Below are 16,292 nucleotides of genomic sequence, written 5' to 3'. Positions count from 1 at the left end.
AAAAAGTATACATTAAAAGTAATAAATATTACATGAATAAAATGAGGACCTGACCTTTAAATAACAGGCACCAACCTGCTGTTTTGTTGTACCTGTTAAGAGCTCAGATTGGATTACAAGGAACCTGACCAGACACATAGAGCCGTTGTTGTTGCAGGGATTAACCTCCTACTTATGGCTACCATTGTGAAGAACGGAAGTTTGTGGAAAGGTGTGTCAATCACCGGGCTCAGTATAGGTCTCTGAGAGCTTAAAAACATCTGCCCTACTGTTAGGAAAGTTTTCTAATTGCACTCTAAATAACCCACTATATTGTGGTGTATCATTTTAGGCTGAAAAATCAGCCTGTTGTGATTTTCACAGATGTTGGGGTGTGTTCAGGGGTACAGTTAGGTGGTTGGAGAACTGTAGCTTTCATTGACTCATTAGTATGTCCTCACTTTTCTCTCTCTTCCCCTGACCAGACTGATCAAACACACCAAGCAGTTGCTGGAGGAGAATGAGGAGCGTCTGTGCATCAAAGTACTGCAGACACTGAGGGAAATGATGACAAAAGACCGGGGCTATGGGGAGAAGGTACATACCTTCTGTGTTCCTGTTTCTCATCATCTGCGTGTAGTCGTTCCCAAGATTCATCCATATATGAGATGAAACACTTTATTGACGTCTCAGGATACAGTGTCCCCGTCCGTCTGCACCAAACTTACTGGAAGACATAAGATAAAAAAACGGTAAAATAAAAGAAGAGGCTGAGCTCTGCTTGGTTGCCTCTGAGGCCCGTATAGCATACTGAAAACTATATATAAATATATTTATATACAGTTTATGTCCAGCAAACACTGGTTCATATTTAATATTGCTTTCTTACCAAGTACCTTATCAGACAGTAGGTTCAAATGATTAAAGTAACAAACATCAACATTATTAACACTATTAACAACATGCATGCCTCGACTCTCTCACTCAGCCATTTGACACAACATCCATTGGTTACTAATGACTTCATTGGCTGCAAATGACCTCTTGTACTAATCTCTAATTGATTGCTTCGGCTCAGCTTGTTCAACAACAATAGCAGTAAGTCTTCACAGGCTGAAACAAAGTCAACCCACAACTGGAATTCAGATTTTGACACATGAAACGAAAGGCAATATTTTCACTTGTGATGCAAAGGCTGCATTACATGTTAAAGGTACCTGTGGAGTTTTTTGCCCACAAGTGGCACTATAGAGCATATACATTTTTTATCAGCAAGTTCCTGTTCTATTTGCATATCATCCTTTTGCAAGAGGACGCATATGCAAGACGATGCCGATACTACCAAAAATGAGTGATGATAAAGCCAAAAGGGGGTGAAGAGTTAGACTGCTAAACTAACTAAACATGGATGGGCAGGTTTTAAGTAATTTATTCTAAGGAATTTTTTTAAAAAAAGCTTCAAGAATTTGCACAAAATGTTCAGGGAAGAATCACTGAATGGATATACAAGGTAACTTTTAACAAACCTCCCCCCCAAAAAAGACTCCACTGGCTACCTTTCATAGAATAGATTAGCCGTCACTTATGAGTCATGGCTCAACAGCCATATATCAAACTATAGAGATCTATTAAATCTCCATGCATACAAAATAAAAATATTTATTTTATTGTGGTATCTTGAATGTACGTATATACAGTATTTGCCAACTCCCAAATAGTATCTAGGTGTCCAGTTAACGACAACGTGAATACAGGAGTAGCACTAAACTGCATCAACTTATGCACCTGTAATCTAAGGAGAACAAAACAATCACATGTTTTGTTTTTAGAGAATCCGAAGCACTGTTTGCACATATTTTAACATACTGGTGCCGCAGAGGAGTAATAACCTGCTCACCACTGTGGAGACCCATATTCAGTTTTTTTTAACATAATTGGCAGTGATTACAGGTGGGAAGCCAGTGAGGGATCATATACTCCTAGTGCCTCCTGCTGGGTGGCCAGAGCTCATGTACAGATGAGTGTGTGTCGGAAAAAAAGACATTCAAAATAAGATCAAAATGTTTGTACTCATGACCAACTTCTAATAGTTGAGCACTTCCAACAGGTACAGTACATTTTTAAAATGCAGCACCTTTGGTTTGATACACATAGTTCTCCTCTGTTTTAGAGACTAGAACTATGTCATCTGCATACAAAGTGATCGATAACTTTGACCTACACTTAGTCCTTTGTTTTGGGTCTACAAAACACTATTAATTAGGCTTTCCACCGATCTGATCGGCTGTATCAGATCGGCCGATATTTTGCATTTTATGCAATTTGTGAGATCGGCTGTAAAATCTTAATTCGCCGATCCGATCAATGACGTCATTGTCGTGCTGAAACTCCCTGCAGATGCTCCCGTTGCATAGATTGCAGACGGCCTGTGTCGCACCCGACCCACCCACTCCGAAGAAGCTCCACACCATCGACACGCCTGCCCGGACCCGACAGCTAGATTTGAGCCCTGTCACGATGTGACGGACAATAAAGTTTTTTGAATCTTGAATCATTAGCTGTCGGATTCAAACAAACACGCCGACGGTGCGGAAACGGAGTGTGGAAAAAGAAAAAGAAACACCGAAACGGATGCAAAAGCAAACTACTTTCGACAGTACCCGTCCGTATAGCTGTGACAGTGAGAACGCAAGGGGTGGCACAAGGAAACTTTAGTTTATCGTGCTGGCCGACCTGCCATTTAATATTGTGGAGAACCCCGCAAAGTTTCAACGTTGGCTGGCATACTTTGATCCACGCAGTAAGTTGTTGCGCCCATTATTTCTGTCTCAAGTTATTTTGGTTTGACCTGACTGAACTTTGAACTTATGTCTGGCCAGTCCTTGAATGCCCTCTAGAGGTCATTGATGTTTTACCCTTGCATCTCTGTCAGTTTGGGGCATGGCAAAGATTGTTAAACATTTGCAAAAATGCTCGAGAATACTTTTGTTGATACTCAGTAAACAGTACATAAGTATAAACAATAAATTAACAAGTTATTTAAATACACATATTGCACCTCTCACGTGATCGGATCGGTGATCAGTTTATTCAAACTCACTAATCGGTGATCGGTGATCTGCCCCAAAAATTCTGATCGTGTAAAGCCTACTATTAATACATTATTAATATTTAACCCAGAATCTATAATTGCTGTTGTGACAGCGTCTAGTGTCACTGTCAAAAAGGCCACAAATATGTACGGGGTTAGGGAGATCTTTACTATTTTTAACAGACATATCACCTTATACAAGTCCACTTAAAGGAGGTAAATACTAACAAGAATCTCAATATGTAAAGGTATACTATGCAGGATTTTCCTCATTAAACAATGTAGAGGGTCATACAAAAAATAACCTCCCTTAATTTTCTCCCACTAGGAATGTGTGGCAGTGCCTGTATGTCGTTGGTATTGTACAACCTTTGAATGAGACTCAACCATCAACGTTCAAGTTGTGCGAAAACAAACAGCAACCTACACATCCTGCATACTATGCTTTAAAATCTTTTTATGTAGATCAATATCTCGTGGGCTTAATTCGATGTGTGATTTCAATGTTGTAAACCAAAAAACATGAAAATGCAAGGGTGTTTTTACAATTGTCTCATTGCGACAACAAATTCATCTGTGTTGTGGTTTTGAGCCCTAACATGCTATACTATCACTTTTTTTTACTAACTTTCCATGTCCGTGTGCTTTACACTTGCAGACTTGTGAGCGAGCTTTCCTGTAACTCACTAATCGAGCTCTACTAACTCTGCCCCTTATACTTTTTCTCTTGCAGTTGATTGCCTTTGATGATGAAATGGATGTGGCTGAGGTTGATCATTTTACTTACTACTGTGATGTACATCTGATTTGTCTCCCACTAACAGCATAGACATGCTTTGTGCTGCAAGTAGACATTGTAGCATCACATTCTCATCTGTGACACCTGTGGGTAGCTTAGTCCATCCGTCCCTGTTTCGTGCCTCTAGAGTTGCTCCTGATCTCCATGTTAGAACGTAGCATACTGCTGGCATGTCGAGCTCACATTATGCAATATGCTTCTCTGTTGTGCCTCTATAAGGTTGCATACTTATTTATTGAATTGGAGTGCACAGTAAGTAAGACTGGAAGAAAATAGTTTTTCGAGGAGTATAAAATTACTTAAAACGTCGTATACAACATTACTGCATTTTACCAACCTATTATTTTGAATCCATTTTAATAGCTTTATTTGAAATTCTTTTTGTAACAGAGCAGTCCTACAGCTTGCCTGTAGCAGCACCCATATGCAGCTGAGATTGCTTATCAATAATTTTGTGGGACTTTTGGGCCCTGGGATTTCCGTGTGACTGAGTGACAAATGGTTATTGTTTTGTTTTTCTTTCTTTTAAAGTCTAAACCCTGTTACTTATTTTGTTCACATTATAACAATTGGTTGGAATATTTTCTCTTTAAACCTCATTCTCTTGTCCCATTAAGGAGTTTTATACCAGTCACATTCCATCAGCTGTTTAGTAGTATTTTTTTTATTTCCCACGATGATGGTTTAAAGCTGAAACCATCCTCTGAATCCTTTATTTCTCTTCTGTTACTATTAATTTATATTGACTCCATAAATAACAATCAGCCTATAAAATACCTATCATGTGTAAGTTTTTAATATCAATCTTATTTTTCTAAATTTTAATTTGAACTCCTGCTAAACCCCTGACCCCTGAATAACAACTTTGCAGTCGCTTTAAAAACTGGTATTTTTTAGGGTCATTGTGTTACATTGCATTACATCAATCCAATGTTTCTATTTTTCTGGTCACTCAATCTACTTGTCATACAGCCAGTATACTCTTCAAAGTCTTAAAGTCCTTTACCATCATGCAAGAGCAGGTGTTAGAGTATATGTATATATATATATATATATATGTATGTATATGTATATATATGTATGTGTATATATATATATATATATATGTATGTATATATATATGTATGTATGTATATATATGTATGTGTATATATATATATATGTATATATGTATGTATATATGTATGTATATATGTATATATGTATATGTATGTATGTATATATGTATATATGTATATGTATGTATGTATATATGTATGTATGTATGTATATATGTATGTATGTATATGTGTATGTATATATATATATATATATATATATATGTATATGTATATATATCATGACAGAGGGAGGCTGTGTGTGTGTGTGTGTTTGCGTGTGCGTGTGCGTGTGCGTGTATGTATGTCACAAGTGTGCTTTGCAAAAATAAGTGAGTGGTAATGACCTGTGGCCTTAAGGATGTGGATGAACCAGGTTTCGCCCTTCTGTTTTTGATAACGTGGTCACAGGGATTATGGGTGTGACTACAGAGGAACCGTATCTCACATGTCACCGATGACTCATTTTAAGATTATTCTGTAGGAGTGATGAGTGACAAAAAAGTACTTGAATGACCAACTCAGTATACGGAAATCAGATAAATTCAAGTTTTAAAACTTTAAGAAAGGAAACTGAAGTCTTTCCATAGTTTGAACAGGTCCCCTCAACCATTGTACCTCTTTTAACCTTAATTTGTTGCTTTTATTTAATGATTTTCTTCTTATTATTATCATTCTATTTAATTGCTCTTTAAACTGTTGTTTTTATTGTAAAACACTGGAGAAATACTCCTTATTCAGTTTTTTATGGAACATTCAACCGTATCAAAAGGTCTTCATCAGCAGACGGAGATGATTTATAGCTCACCATCCATCTTGAATTCATTCATAGCACTTTTAGGACATCTTGTTCATGTTGGATTAAAGTTAAACCTCAAAGTGCTTTCTTGACCTTGGAAATGGTAGTTTGACCAAATGGTTACAACTCAAGCCTTTTAGATGAGAAGATACTATGGATAAAATCATAGCAGCAACTGCGCTCACATGTCAACACATTCATCTCCACGACAACTGGGCAAACACTGATGAGGACTACGTAATTTGGTTCAAAGCTCCAGAGAAAAGCTATTAAGTGGACTTTGTTGGGATTGTTTTACTAGCTGTCTTTAGTACACATGTTTTTGTTTTCAGCCCGCTCTGTAGCTTCTCATGAAATCACTAAAGTTGTCAAAGCTGTAAGTACATGACAGACAGACAGACATGACATAGTAAACAGGCCAACAGTAGACTAGTCACTTAATCAAGAGTGTGGTGAGTGCAAGGGAAGTGAACAATGATGATAGTTGGGGCAATGGGACAATTGTTGTAAAGGGTCTTTCCAGAGTTTTCAGGAAGCAGCATGCTCTCAGTTTCTCTGTTATGTCTCTGTCTTACTTTCCCTCCTTCCCTCCCTCCTTAAACATGCCGCTTGGTACTGTAGCAATGGAAATCCCCGGCTTCCACAAAAACAGGGCTGTTCTCAGAGAGCAGCGCTTTGTTCCATCAGCTCCTCCCTTATGCATCTTAAGAATGTACACATACTCCCTCACCCCCACAGCATATGCTGTGTGTCACTCATCCTCGCACAAATTAACGACAGCGTACAGTATCCTGACTGTTGGCTGGCAGCATGTGTGTGCATCTGTCATTCAGACGGAAGACAGGCAGGCCAAAACCCCAACTTCCTCTCAGCAGCAGCAAGATAAACTGCCATGATAGCCGTTATGTAACCTCAGTGTTTAGCCCGCGACTACTCTCTGACCTGCCATAACACACCCGGACTCCCACCCAAAGGTCCCTGGGAATGAATGCAGCTGTCAGTTTCACTATTGTTTGATGGACCCCCATCATACTTCTAGTTGTGTGTCCTGTGTGTGTGTGTGTGTGTGTGTGTGTGTTTGTGTGTTTGTGTGTTTGTGTGTGTGTGTGTGTGTGTGTGTCCAGGGAGAGTGATGAGAGAGCAGGATAAAGCAGAGTGACGGTTCACCCATTTGCAGAGGTTATCTCACTCTTCCTGAAATAGAAACGTGATAAAAATGCGAGCCAGGGGAAAACAAGACATGACTGGCCTGCCACCCTCGTTGTCAGACCTGATCATATCATTCACTGCGTGTGTGTGTGTGTGCATTTCTTTCACGTGCATGTGGACTCCTTTGTCTGTGAGACCGTGGGAGGTCGAGGGGGTCAGATGGAGATGATGTCTCCCTCTTTTTCTGGTGATGTAATATGGTTCGCTGAGGACAGCGCTCAGCACGTAACCCATACATTAGCGTTATATAAGGGGCTATTTCTATGCTAGTGTGGTGGTCTGTTTGTGTGTGTGTGTGTGTGTGTGTATGTGTGAATGTGTTTCTCAATCTCTGTCTGTTTGTGTTGTGCCAGCCCAATACAATCTTCTCATTATCTGACCAATTTGTTTAGCGAGAAATTACCATTTCCTCTTTTTTCCTCGTGCACTCTTCTGACCACATCCCTAACAATCATTTCATAAATATTGTTTTTGTCCATTCCACTTTCACTTTCCTCATCGTTCTTTTTTCTCCACTCTCCACTGTCTGCCACTCCTATCACTAACTCTGCCAAACTGCCTCAGATAAACTCGGTTTGTCCTGGTTTATCCTCTTGCCTGCTACTGAGGGTGAAGTCAGGAGACTCAGGGCCGTTGTTCTTTTTCTTGTTCAACAGGGGGAGCTGCAGACGTTCCTCAGCAACACGCAGCGCTGTCCCAGTTTCCTTAACTTAATGCTGCACGATTCTTGGGCTCCAGCCAACTCTCAGGCAGCAGTTACATAAGAGCCAGCAATTTGCTTTACTTTTTTTTTTTTTTTTTTCTGGAATTTTAAACTCTCTGCTGATGTGTGACCTTCACTGGTAATTGGCAATAAAAGTGCAGAGAAGATGTCTTACAGGAGACAGTAGCAGTGGTGCACCTTGTTGGAGTCATCACAGGGTAGACTTGGAGGGTCATGGGAAAGTTATGTATTTGCTTTGGTCGTGATTGTGCCATCATAACACCTGTTAATTATTTGAGGTCTGCCTCTGTTACAAGCAGTGTTATACTGTCAGCAGAGTGTCCTCTTGGCTTTATCTCTGAAGACTTGTTTTGTGTAATTATGAACAGCCAATTTCCTTTATGACCTCCGAGTGAGGTGAGGCAAAGCATTTTCTCATTGTGTATGGCTGTTTTGGGATGTGGGTTAAGGCTCTTATTTATGTTGCTGTAAACAAAATGGTTGGTATGATTGTTGGCAGCCATTTGAGAACTGTGCAACATCCCAGAGGAATATCTGTTTTTCTGGTCTGTGAGATCGTATGACCTTAACTGCCTCTGTCCTGACTCTCATTGTGTTTCTTTGTCTGGCACTGCCTCTGTGGATATTTTATCACAGACTCTTGGAAGCATAAGAAGTGGAACCGATGCTGTCAATTATTATCTGTTCAGCTGATGCATCTTTTTATAGGCCAAGAAAAAGTTAAAATTCAAACTGTATTAGACGTGAGATAAATATAGCTTCAGCTGCATGCAAAATGAATCACGGTTTTTCTGTGGAAATTAATGTGTTGACATAAGAGGGGGCTTGTTAAAGGGAAATTCCTGTCCAGTTGCACTATTAATCAGCATGAACCACCAAAACTACGTAACAGAGGGAGACATATGGCCGTGATAGGTTACATGTTTGTTATTTAGTTTCTCTCATTCGCTGTGAGGTCGTAGGTGTGCACTGAGCGTGTGTGTGCATCTTTTAATAAGCTTAGTCAGTTAGATGCATCGTTTACTTTCTTGAACAACGGGTATTTGAGCGTTTTGTAGCTGTGAATTATGAATCGAGGGACATTATTATTATGATAAGAAACTCTTTTATTTATGCTCCATTATTTGGTAGCTCATTTTTTATATTATCATTTTTATGATCAATTAATCCGTTTTTTGTTTTTTTTATCTTTTAATCAGACTATATAACTAACTTGCCATTAGCAACTGGTGTTGTCATGATACTGGAATTTCTAACTTTGATACAATACCTTGGTTCGATACCATGGGGAAACATTTTTAACATTAACATTTAGTGATGATTTCTATTTTTTTTATTTTTTTTCAATCAAAGATAAATATAACAAGTGTTAAGCACAAAGCATTTAAGATAGCTAACTTTGGCCCATAGTCAGAAGAGTGGGAGGATGCGGGCCGCTGGCCAGCGTTGTGTGTGTCAACATGTTGTTGGAAACGAGAGAGAGCAAGAAAGCCTAGCTAGTATCAGTATCGATACTGTGGAAAAAGAGTTCTGAGACCATTTCAAATATTTAGTATTGCTAGTTTGATTTTTTTTAATCTCTTTTTTTACAATTAAAAAAAAAACAAAAAACTACTGGTTCCCCTGAAATGCACTGAAATGGAGTTGTTTTTATAACCCATTGCAGCTTTTTACATTCAATCCAACATTTATTGTTTAAATGAGTTGTGCTTTGTCATCACATTTCTGACAAAAAAGTGTCATTTTGTGTCATTTTGTGTCAGCCCACTATGGACACCTCTATAGCAAAGCTATAGGTGTCCATAGTATTGTTATTCCTCGCGCCTCTTTTTATTATTCCGTTTCCGCCGTTTTTCGGCGCGTAACTTCTCCCACAGCTTTGAGCACACACAAACAAAAAATACATCAAAACGCGTCGTAAGACGCGAAAAACTGCGACAAATTTCCCATAAGGAATGAATGGGACGAGGTCAAAAAAATCCCAAATCTGCGTTGTTTTTCAAACATCTCCTGCTCTGGCCTACGTTCACCTAGAAACACCATTCAAACTTTAAAATGTAGGCACAGGTCTTGTCTATTTAAGTTGTATTTGAACTTTTTTCCTACGATGTTTCGTTTTTGAACGGTGACCCTTTAAAGATGCTGAGTGAACTTTGGAGAATTTTGAAAATTTTAAGATTTTCAATGATTGTGTATTGCGGAATGTTCGTGCAGAGCCAACTGCCAGAGTGGGGGAGACTCAAAAAAACCTCTCAGAAATTCTCTCTTTCTCTGATGACCCCAGCCACAAATTACACAGTAGAAATGTGATTTTTCACAGAGTTGTAGCCACACTTGTCTTCTTTCTCCCAATGTGTCTACTTTATCAGTAGGATTTACGGTTTTTGATTTATCTGCCCCTAACCGACAAGAGTAGCTCTCAACTGCTCCATTTACTCCAATGTTAATCGGGAGGAGGATTTTCCAGGATTTTCAGAACTGCACCTGTTTTTAACTCGCTCCTATTACCACATTTTAGAAGCTAGGACCACAAATTATGGCTGTGTTCTTTAAGGCCTTTCTGGCTTGATGGTGAAGAAATTTTGCCGATATCATGTTTGGTTTTGAAGATATAGCACTAGTTTGAAGTCCTAAATTTGAGCCAAAAGTCACTCTCAGATCAGCTCTGTCACAGACAGCAGCTGTGGTCACAGGCCGTTGCTAGGGATTTCCGACAACCATCGCCGTAGCAACCGAGATCAACTGGGCCAACAGAGACTTACAATTAATATTCCCCCTGTCTAATTTTTGGCGCTTAACTCGTCCCGCACCGTTGAGCGCACACAAACAAAAAATATATCAACACGTGTGGCTCGATCTGACTCGAAGTGCTTTTATTCAGTTTGCCAGAATATTAATTTTTCGCGTCGTGAGACGCGAAAAACTTTTCCGTAAGCAATGAATGGGACGAGGTCAAAAACCTCGCAAATCTGCCACTTTTTCAAACATCTCCTGCTCTGGCCTACGTTCACCTAGAAACACCATTCAAACTTTAAAATGTAGGCAGGGGTCTTGTCTATTTGAGTTGTATTTGAACTTTTTTCTTACGATGTTTCGTTTTTGAACGCTGACCCTTTAATGATGGTGAGTGATTTTGGAAAAATTCAGGATTTTCAATGATTGTGTATGGCGGAATGTTGGTGCAGCAGGCCGCAGGAGCCAACTGACAGAGTGGTGGAGACTCAAAAAAACGCTCAGAAATTCTCTCTTTCCGTGACGACCCCAGCCACAAATTACACAGATTTACAGTTTTTGATTTATCTGCCTCTAACCGACAAGAGTAGTGCTCAACTGCTCCATTCACTCCAATGTAAATCACACGCACGCAGGCAGGCAGGCAGACAGGCAGGCAGACAGACAGACAGACGACACACGCAGACAGGCAGACAGACAGACAGACAGGCAGACAGACAGGCAGGCAGACAGACAGGCAGACAGACAGACAGGCAGGCAGACAGACAGACAGACAGACGACACACGCAGACAGGCAGACAGGCAGACAGGCAGGCAGACAGGCAGGCAGGCAGGCAGGCAGACAGACAGACAGACAGACAGGCAGACAGACAGACAGACAGGCAGGCAGGCAGGCAGACAGGCAGGCAGACGACACAAACACGCACAGCACAGCCCACTCTCGCGATTTCCCAACGGGGAATTGTCTAGTTTTTAATTATACTGTTCACTGTTATTTTACTGTTTGTATGACTTTGATATTTGTTGAGACAAATTTTCAACTTTACGCCTCCTTTGTACCACCTGCTCAGTCTCAGTTCTCACATGCTAATATGCACATTTAGATGAATGTACATATTGGCATTCAGATGAGCATGTTTTGCTTTTATTGACTCCTCTTGTAATGTACAGAGACAGGCAACAGCACTTTGCAGCAGTGAACTACAGAATAATTAACGCACCACATTTTAGAGTTGAAGCTAAAGGTCTGTAGTATGATGAAGGCAAAACAATTTGTATTTTTTTTATTTTTATGTTCTTTTTGTGCACACAGTTTCTGCTTTCTCACTGCAGTAGGTTAGCGCTGCTTATCATCCATGCTGTCCCATAAGTCTAACTCCATGAAAACACGAGACGCATTGAAATGAAATCATTTCATACCTACTGTGAACAATCCATTATCTCCAAGATCTCAGAGAGCAACATGTTTTTGTCAACCTGCTCTGCTCCTTGCTCTTTAAGTCACGCACATTTATGATATGAAGTTGTGCATGTGACTGGGAATTTGAACGTGCTAGAAAGCCAGTAAAGGATGGATGCATCGGTGTAAAGCAGCCTTTAGGGACAGGAAGTTTGCTAGTTAGAGGGTGCTACTCTTTGAAGCACAAGCAACATGACTAATTCAACATCTTCAAACTTTTACTAACATCATCCTCTTATTTTCCAATCAGCTGGCACCTCCACCTGAGCCTGAAGTCCCTGCAGAGGTGTGTTTTAGACCCATATTAACACGCTGCCTGCTAATATGGGTCACTGCTGATCATATTTACTATATACCGACTCCAACCCATCACACTTGTGCTCACTCTTAATCATCGCTGATCATCATCTCTTTATCTGACTAGATAAGAGTCACAACCCATCCTCACTTTGTACTTCCTCTTTTGAGGGCCCACTTGTGCACATTACTCACTCTGTGGAACTTGAATTATGCTACATATCAGCCCTTGTTTGTGCACCGCCTCCCACTTGTCCACTCATCCATTCTTCCCTCCCTTTTGCCTTTCCTTCCACTTCTTGCTTTTTGAGCAAAGTCCAATTTCCTGACCTTCTTTCAGTGGGGTGGGGGTGGAGAGGGGTGAAGTCATGGGTGAGGTGTTTTTCCATGCCAGATTGGTGCTTACAGTGTGTGTCAGTAGCTCACAGCTCCATTATGTAACCTGGACAGAGCTTTTTTTCCTTCTTTTTTCCCCTCATTCTCATGGCTTGTGTTTCTCCCCCTTCGGCATCTTGTCATACTCTTATGTAAATGATTTTGGATCTTTTGCCTCTGTGACTATGAAGTAATGAGGGAATCACTACATGACAGACTGTTTGAGATTTCCTACACTGGACTGTCAGGAGTAGGAATTGAATCTTCCTAGTTTCTATATGTTAAAGAAAAACTTTTGAACTTAAATAAGCTATGAAATTAACTTTTTCAGATTAACATTATGTAGGTCTACGATGTTTTAGAGTGAATATCAGTCCTTCCTCGCATGAAGCCTTGCATGACTCGACCTCACATCTTCCCCGACACAACCACTTCCCTCTTAACTGCATGATCTAATTTGCAACCAATTTCCTGCATGCTAGTAAAGTGACTAATTTGCACTGTATTAACACCCTTTTTTGTTTTCTAATTTCTTTTCCAAAATATCCTTTCGGACCTTTATTTCACTGCTTTCTGCTAACTCACCTCACCTTTAAGGAGCTTGATCCCAACCAGCCGCAGAAGCAACTGGAGGATCAAAGGAGGGTAGGTACTGAGTTTGGTTTGCTGTGGTCTGGTTGGGGCGCAACTGACTGACTGACGCCCTCACAGTCACACTGCTTCCACAGCATGGCACTAACTCCCCTGTCAGTTATATAATATGTAACATATGAGGACATTAGCTTTGGGTGTTCATCTTTTCTTAGATGGCTGGTGACATTTTTGGCCCAGAGGGATCCTGAAGGTGACTGTGCTGCACTTATTTACACAAAACCAATATGAGGAAATTCTCAATGTCGGCATATGTTGAGCTGGGAGAGGGTACAGTGTCACCTATGAATATTACTGACTGAGGACAAAGGGCAAAGGTCAAATAAGATGATGCTGCGTGTTGATTCTTTCCCCCTAGTTCTTCCCTAGGGGAGTCTTATCAGGATCTGCCTCCAAGGCTATGGCGCGCTAACCTTTTCTTTTTGGTGTATTTCTTTTACTTTTATTAATGCAAAATTTTTACACAACTGCTGTAATTTTAAGGCTTTTTACTTTACCTTGAGCTTCTCTAAAAGAACCTAAAAAGGATGAAAAACAAAGGGCGAGGCTCTCAAATTTATTCTTAAGGGTAACTTTTCACTGCTTTATATTGTGGGCTTTTTGATGTGATACTTAAAAACTATTGTAGTGTGATGAAGTAAATTATCTTGTCTCGTGCTACAAAAGTTACGCAAGTAACACAGAGTTTGGGTTCCAGCTCCTGTGTGATGGTAACTCGATAGACTTCATCTCCTAACATCCATTTTTCACTGATAGGGCGAAGCTCTGCGGCAGATCTTGGTCAATCGATACTACGGAAACATCAAAACTGGCCCAAGGAGAGATAGCCTGACAGCCTTCAGCAATGGCCCACTCAGTCCTGGAGGGCAGGGAAAATCACCTACAGGTGTGTATAACAATATAGTATCTGTGCGTTAACTATATATGGCTATGCTTATGAAGATCAGATAAGATGTTGCTGACATGATTCACTTTGAAGCTGTGCTAGTGTTGCAACAGGCTCGACACGAAGCACAAAAAAATATACAAATATATGTAGCTGCCAGCTGCGATATGGCAGATGGATAACTTATAGCTAAAGAAAGACATGAAACTTTTCAGTTTTAGTCACACCATTCACACTTTAATGGGATTAAAAAAAAGAGAAATAACTGCTAACCTAAAGGTTTGAATTATGGTTACACCAGCCACTAAACAATCTTCACAAATAGTGTTTTATAAAGCTTTAGCGTTTTTCCTTTTCCATCCTTACTTCAGGGGAGAAGGCACAAGAAACATTTCAAGATAAATTCTGTATAATTTGGTCGAAATGCGTGTGTAGCACTTGTACTTGGTAAACATGCCCGTTTTAAATCGATGTATGAATTTCACAGGAAAGTGTTTACAGATTATGTGTAACTTCCTTTCATGTGGGAAATGTTTCTCTATGAGTTCCACTGATAACAAACAATAGTCATTTAGGGTCCAACGTCACTGACAATTTCCATTTCACTTAGCAGTAAGCAGTAGATAGCTTTGTTGTGGGTCAACATCGCCCACCTGATCGGCAGTATACATTTATACACATGTGCAGTTGGGTTCACAGTAACACATTAACAGAAGGCCAGACTGAGGTCCAGAAGGGCTCACTTTGGGAAATCCAAGCAGACATAGCCACCTTTAAATAATATGCCCTGTTTAACTAACCAGAGTGTGCTGCTGTCTCTTGTTGTGTGTCACCACTGAGTGTTTGTTGTCTGATGTGTACACTGCTGTGGAAAGGAATTCCCCTTGAGGACAATAAAGTCTTAAGTCTACATATGTACATAAAACACTTGTTATCACAAACTACAGCGGTGTCTCCATCCATCCATCTCTAAATCTTTGCTCAATCTAGGCTGACATTCACAAATGTGATAGATTGTTCGTAAGTGACATTTATTCATTCCAGCGAGTGGCTCCGTGTCTCTCATCACAGCTATGACTCATTGTTCATCTTTAATGCTTCAGAGCGGAGGGAAAAAATGAGATCTTATTCACAGGCATGGCCTTGTACTTCTTTAAGCCCTTGGACCTCGGCTCTGCTACTGAGCATGCTGCGGGCCGTGTTGTTGCCAGGCGACCAGAGAGCCAAGCTCCGTCTAGAATGGGATGTGTTGTTGATTCAGTGGCTCACCCAGCCAGAGATGGCTCTGATGGGTGCTGTTATCTCACCACTGCTTCTCTGGCTGGCTGCAGTCACCAGCAGCAGCAGTAGGAGTTAGAGTACCTCCATCGACTACAGACACGTGATGTTATTACCGTGCTATGGCTGAATGGATAGAAAAGACACCTGTGGATCAGTCAGTCTGTGGATGCAGAAACTCCTTTGTTAAAATGGCATCTTATATAAACCTGATTTAAACATTATCTAAGCTCTGTATTATAACTGCTTAATGTACAATTAATATTTACACACCTCTGACGATTCTGATGGTTTTGTTTTGGAGGAAAGTTCACAGAGTACAGCTTTTGCACACCAGAGGATCGACAGGTGCGTAGGAGAAGACCAAGGGCTGACAAAATCAGGAAGAAAAAAAACTCTTGCACACTGTTCACACTTTCAAATCGTTTGATGACAATGTTTCAGTACTCAGACCTTCTTCAGGTTATCTCCAGCTTTGGAGGAAAGCGAAATAATCCTGGTGAAAATGGATGCAGTCTATAAATTGAGTGTCCCGCAGTTGTTTTTAACAGATGTCACTGGTGGCAGCAAAGCCAAATACAGAGATCTTACTTGCTATATGATAATGTAGATGCGGTAAAACAGACGCTGCACTTGACATCATACACATGAGGATATGTCAGTATATTCAAGTAAAATACAGACTTTGCTTTTCCTGTGTGAATGTGCCACACAAACACAAACTTAGGGTAGTAATTTCTATTCTGCGATTAGGGCTTCAAAATAGCTTTTTGTTCCTTACACTGCTTATTTGATCAGTTGTCCTTTATACCCTCAAAAGTCTGGCCTGACAATTATTCTGCATGAATGTATCAGGCTCTGATCTCATTTTCTATTGACATTGAAGCTGTGGTAGCGGTTGCTAGGAGCAGCTAA

General features: G+C 40.3%; 1 protein-coding gene across 1 annotated transcript in view; it reads left to right on the top strand.

Annotated features, from left to right (window-relative positions):
* The window catches only part of itpr1b (inositol 1,4,5-trisphosphate receptor, type 1b), a 96,824-nt gene that overhangs the window by 40,829 nt on the left and 39,703 nt on the right, over positions 1 to 16,292 (top strand). The window contains exons 41-42 of the mRNA XM_073468456.1: positions 465 to 576; positions 13,970 to 14,099. Of these exons, the coding sequence (XP_073324557.1) occupies positions 465 to 576; positions 13,970 to 14,099 (242 nt within the window). The remainder of the gene's footprint in view (positions 1 to 464; positions 577 to 13,969; positions 14,100 to 16,292) is intronic.

Source organism: Pagrus major, chromosome 6 (assembly GCF_040436345.1).
Source record: "Pagrus major chromosome 6, Pma_NU_1.0".
Lineage (NCBI taxonomy): Eukaryota > Metazoa > Chordata > Actinopteri > Spariformes > Sparidae > Pagrus > Pagrus major.
Note: the sequence above shows the minus strand (reverse complement) of the source record. Positions and strands in the feature narration are given on the sequence as shown.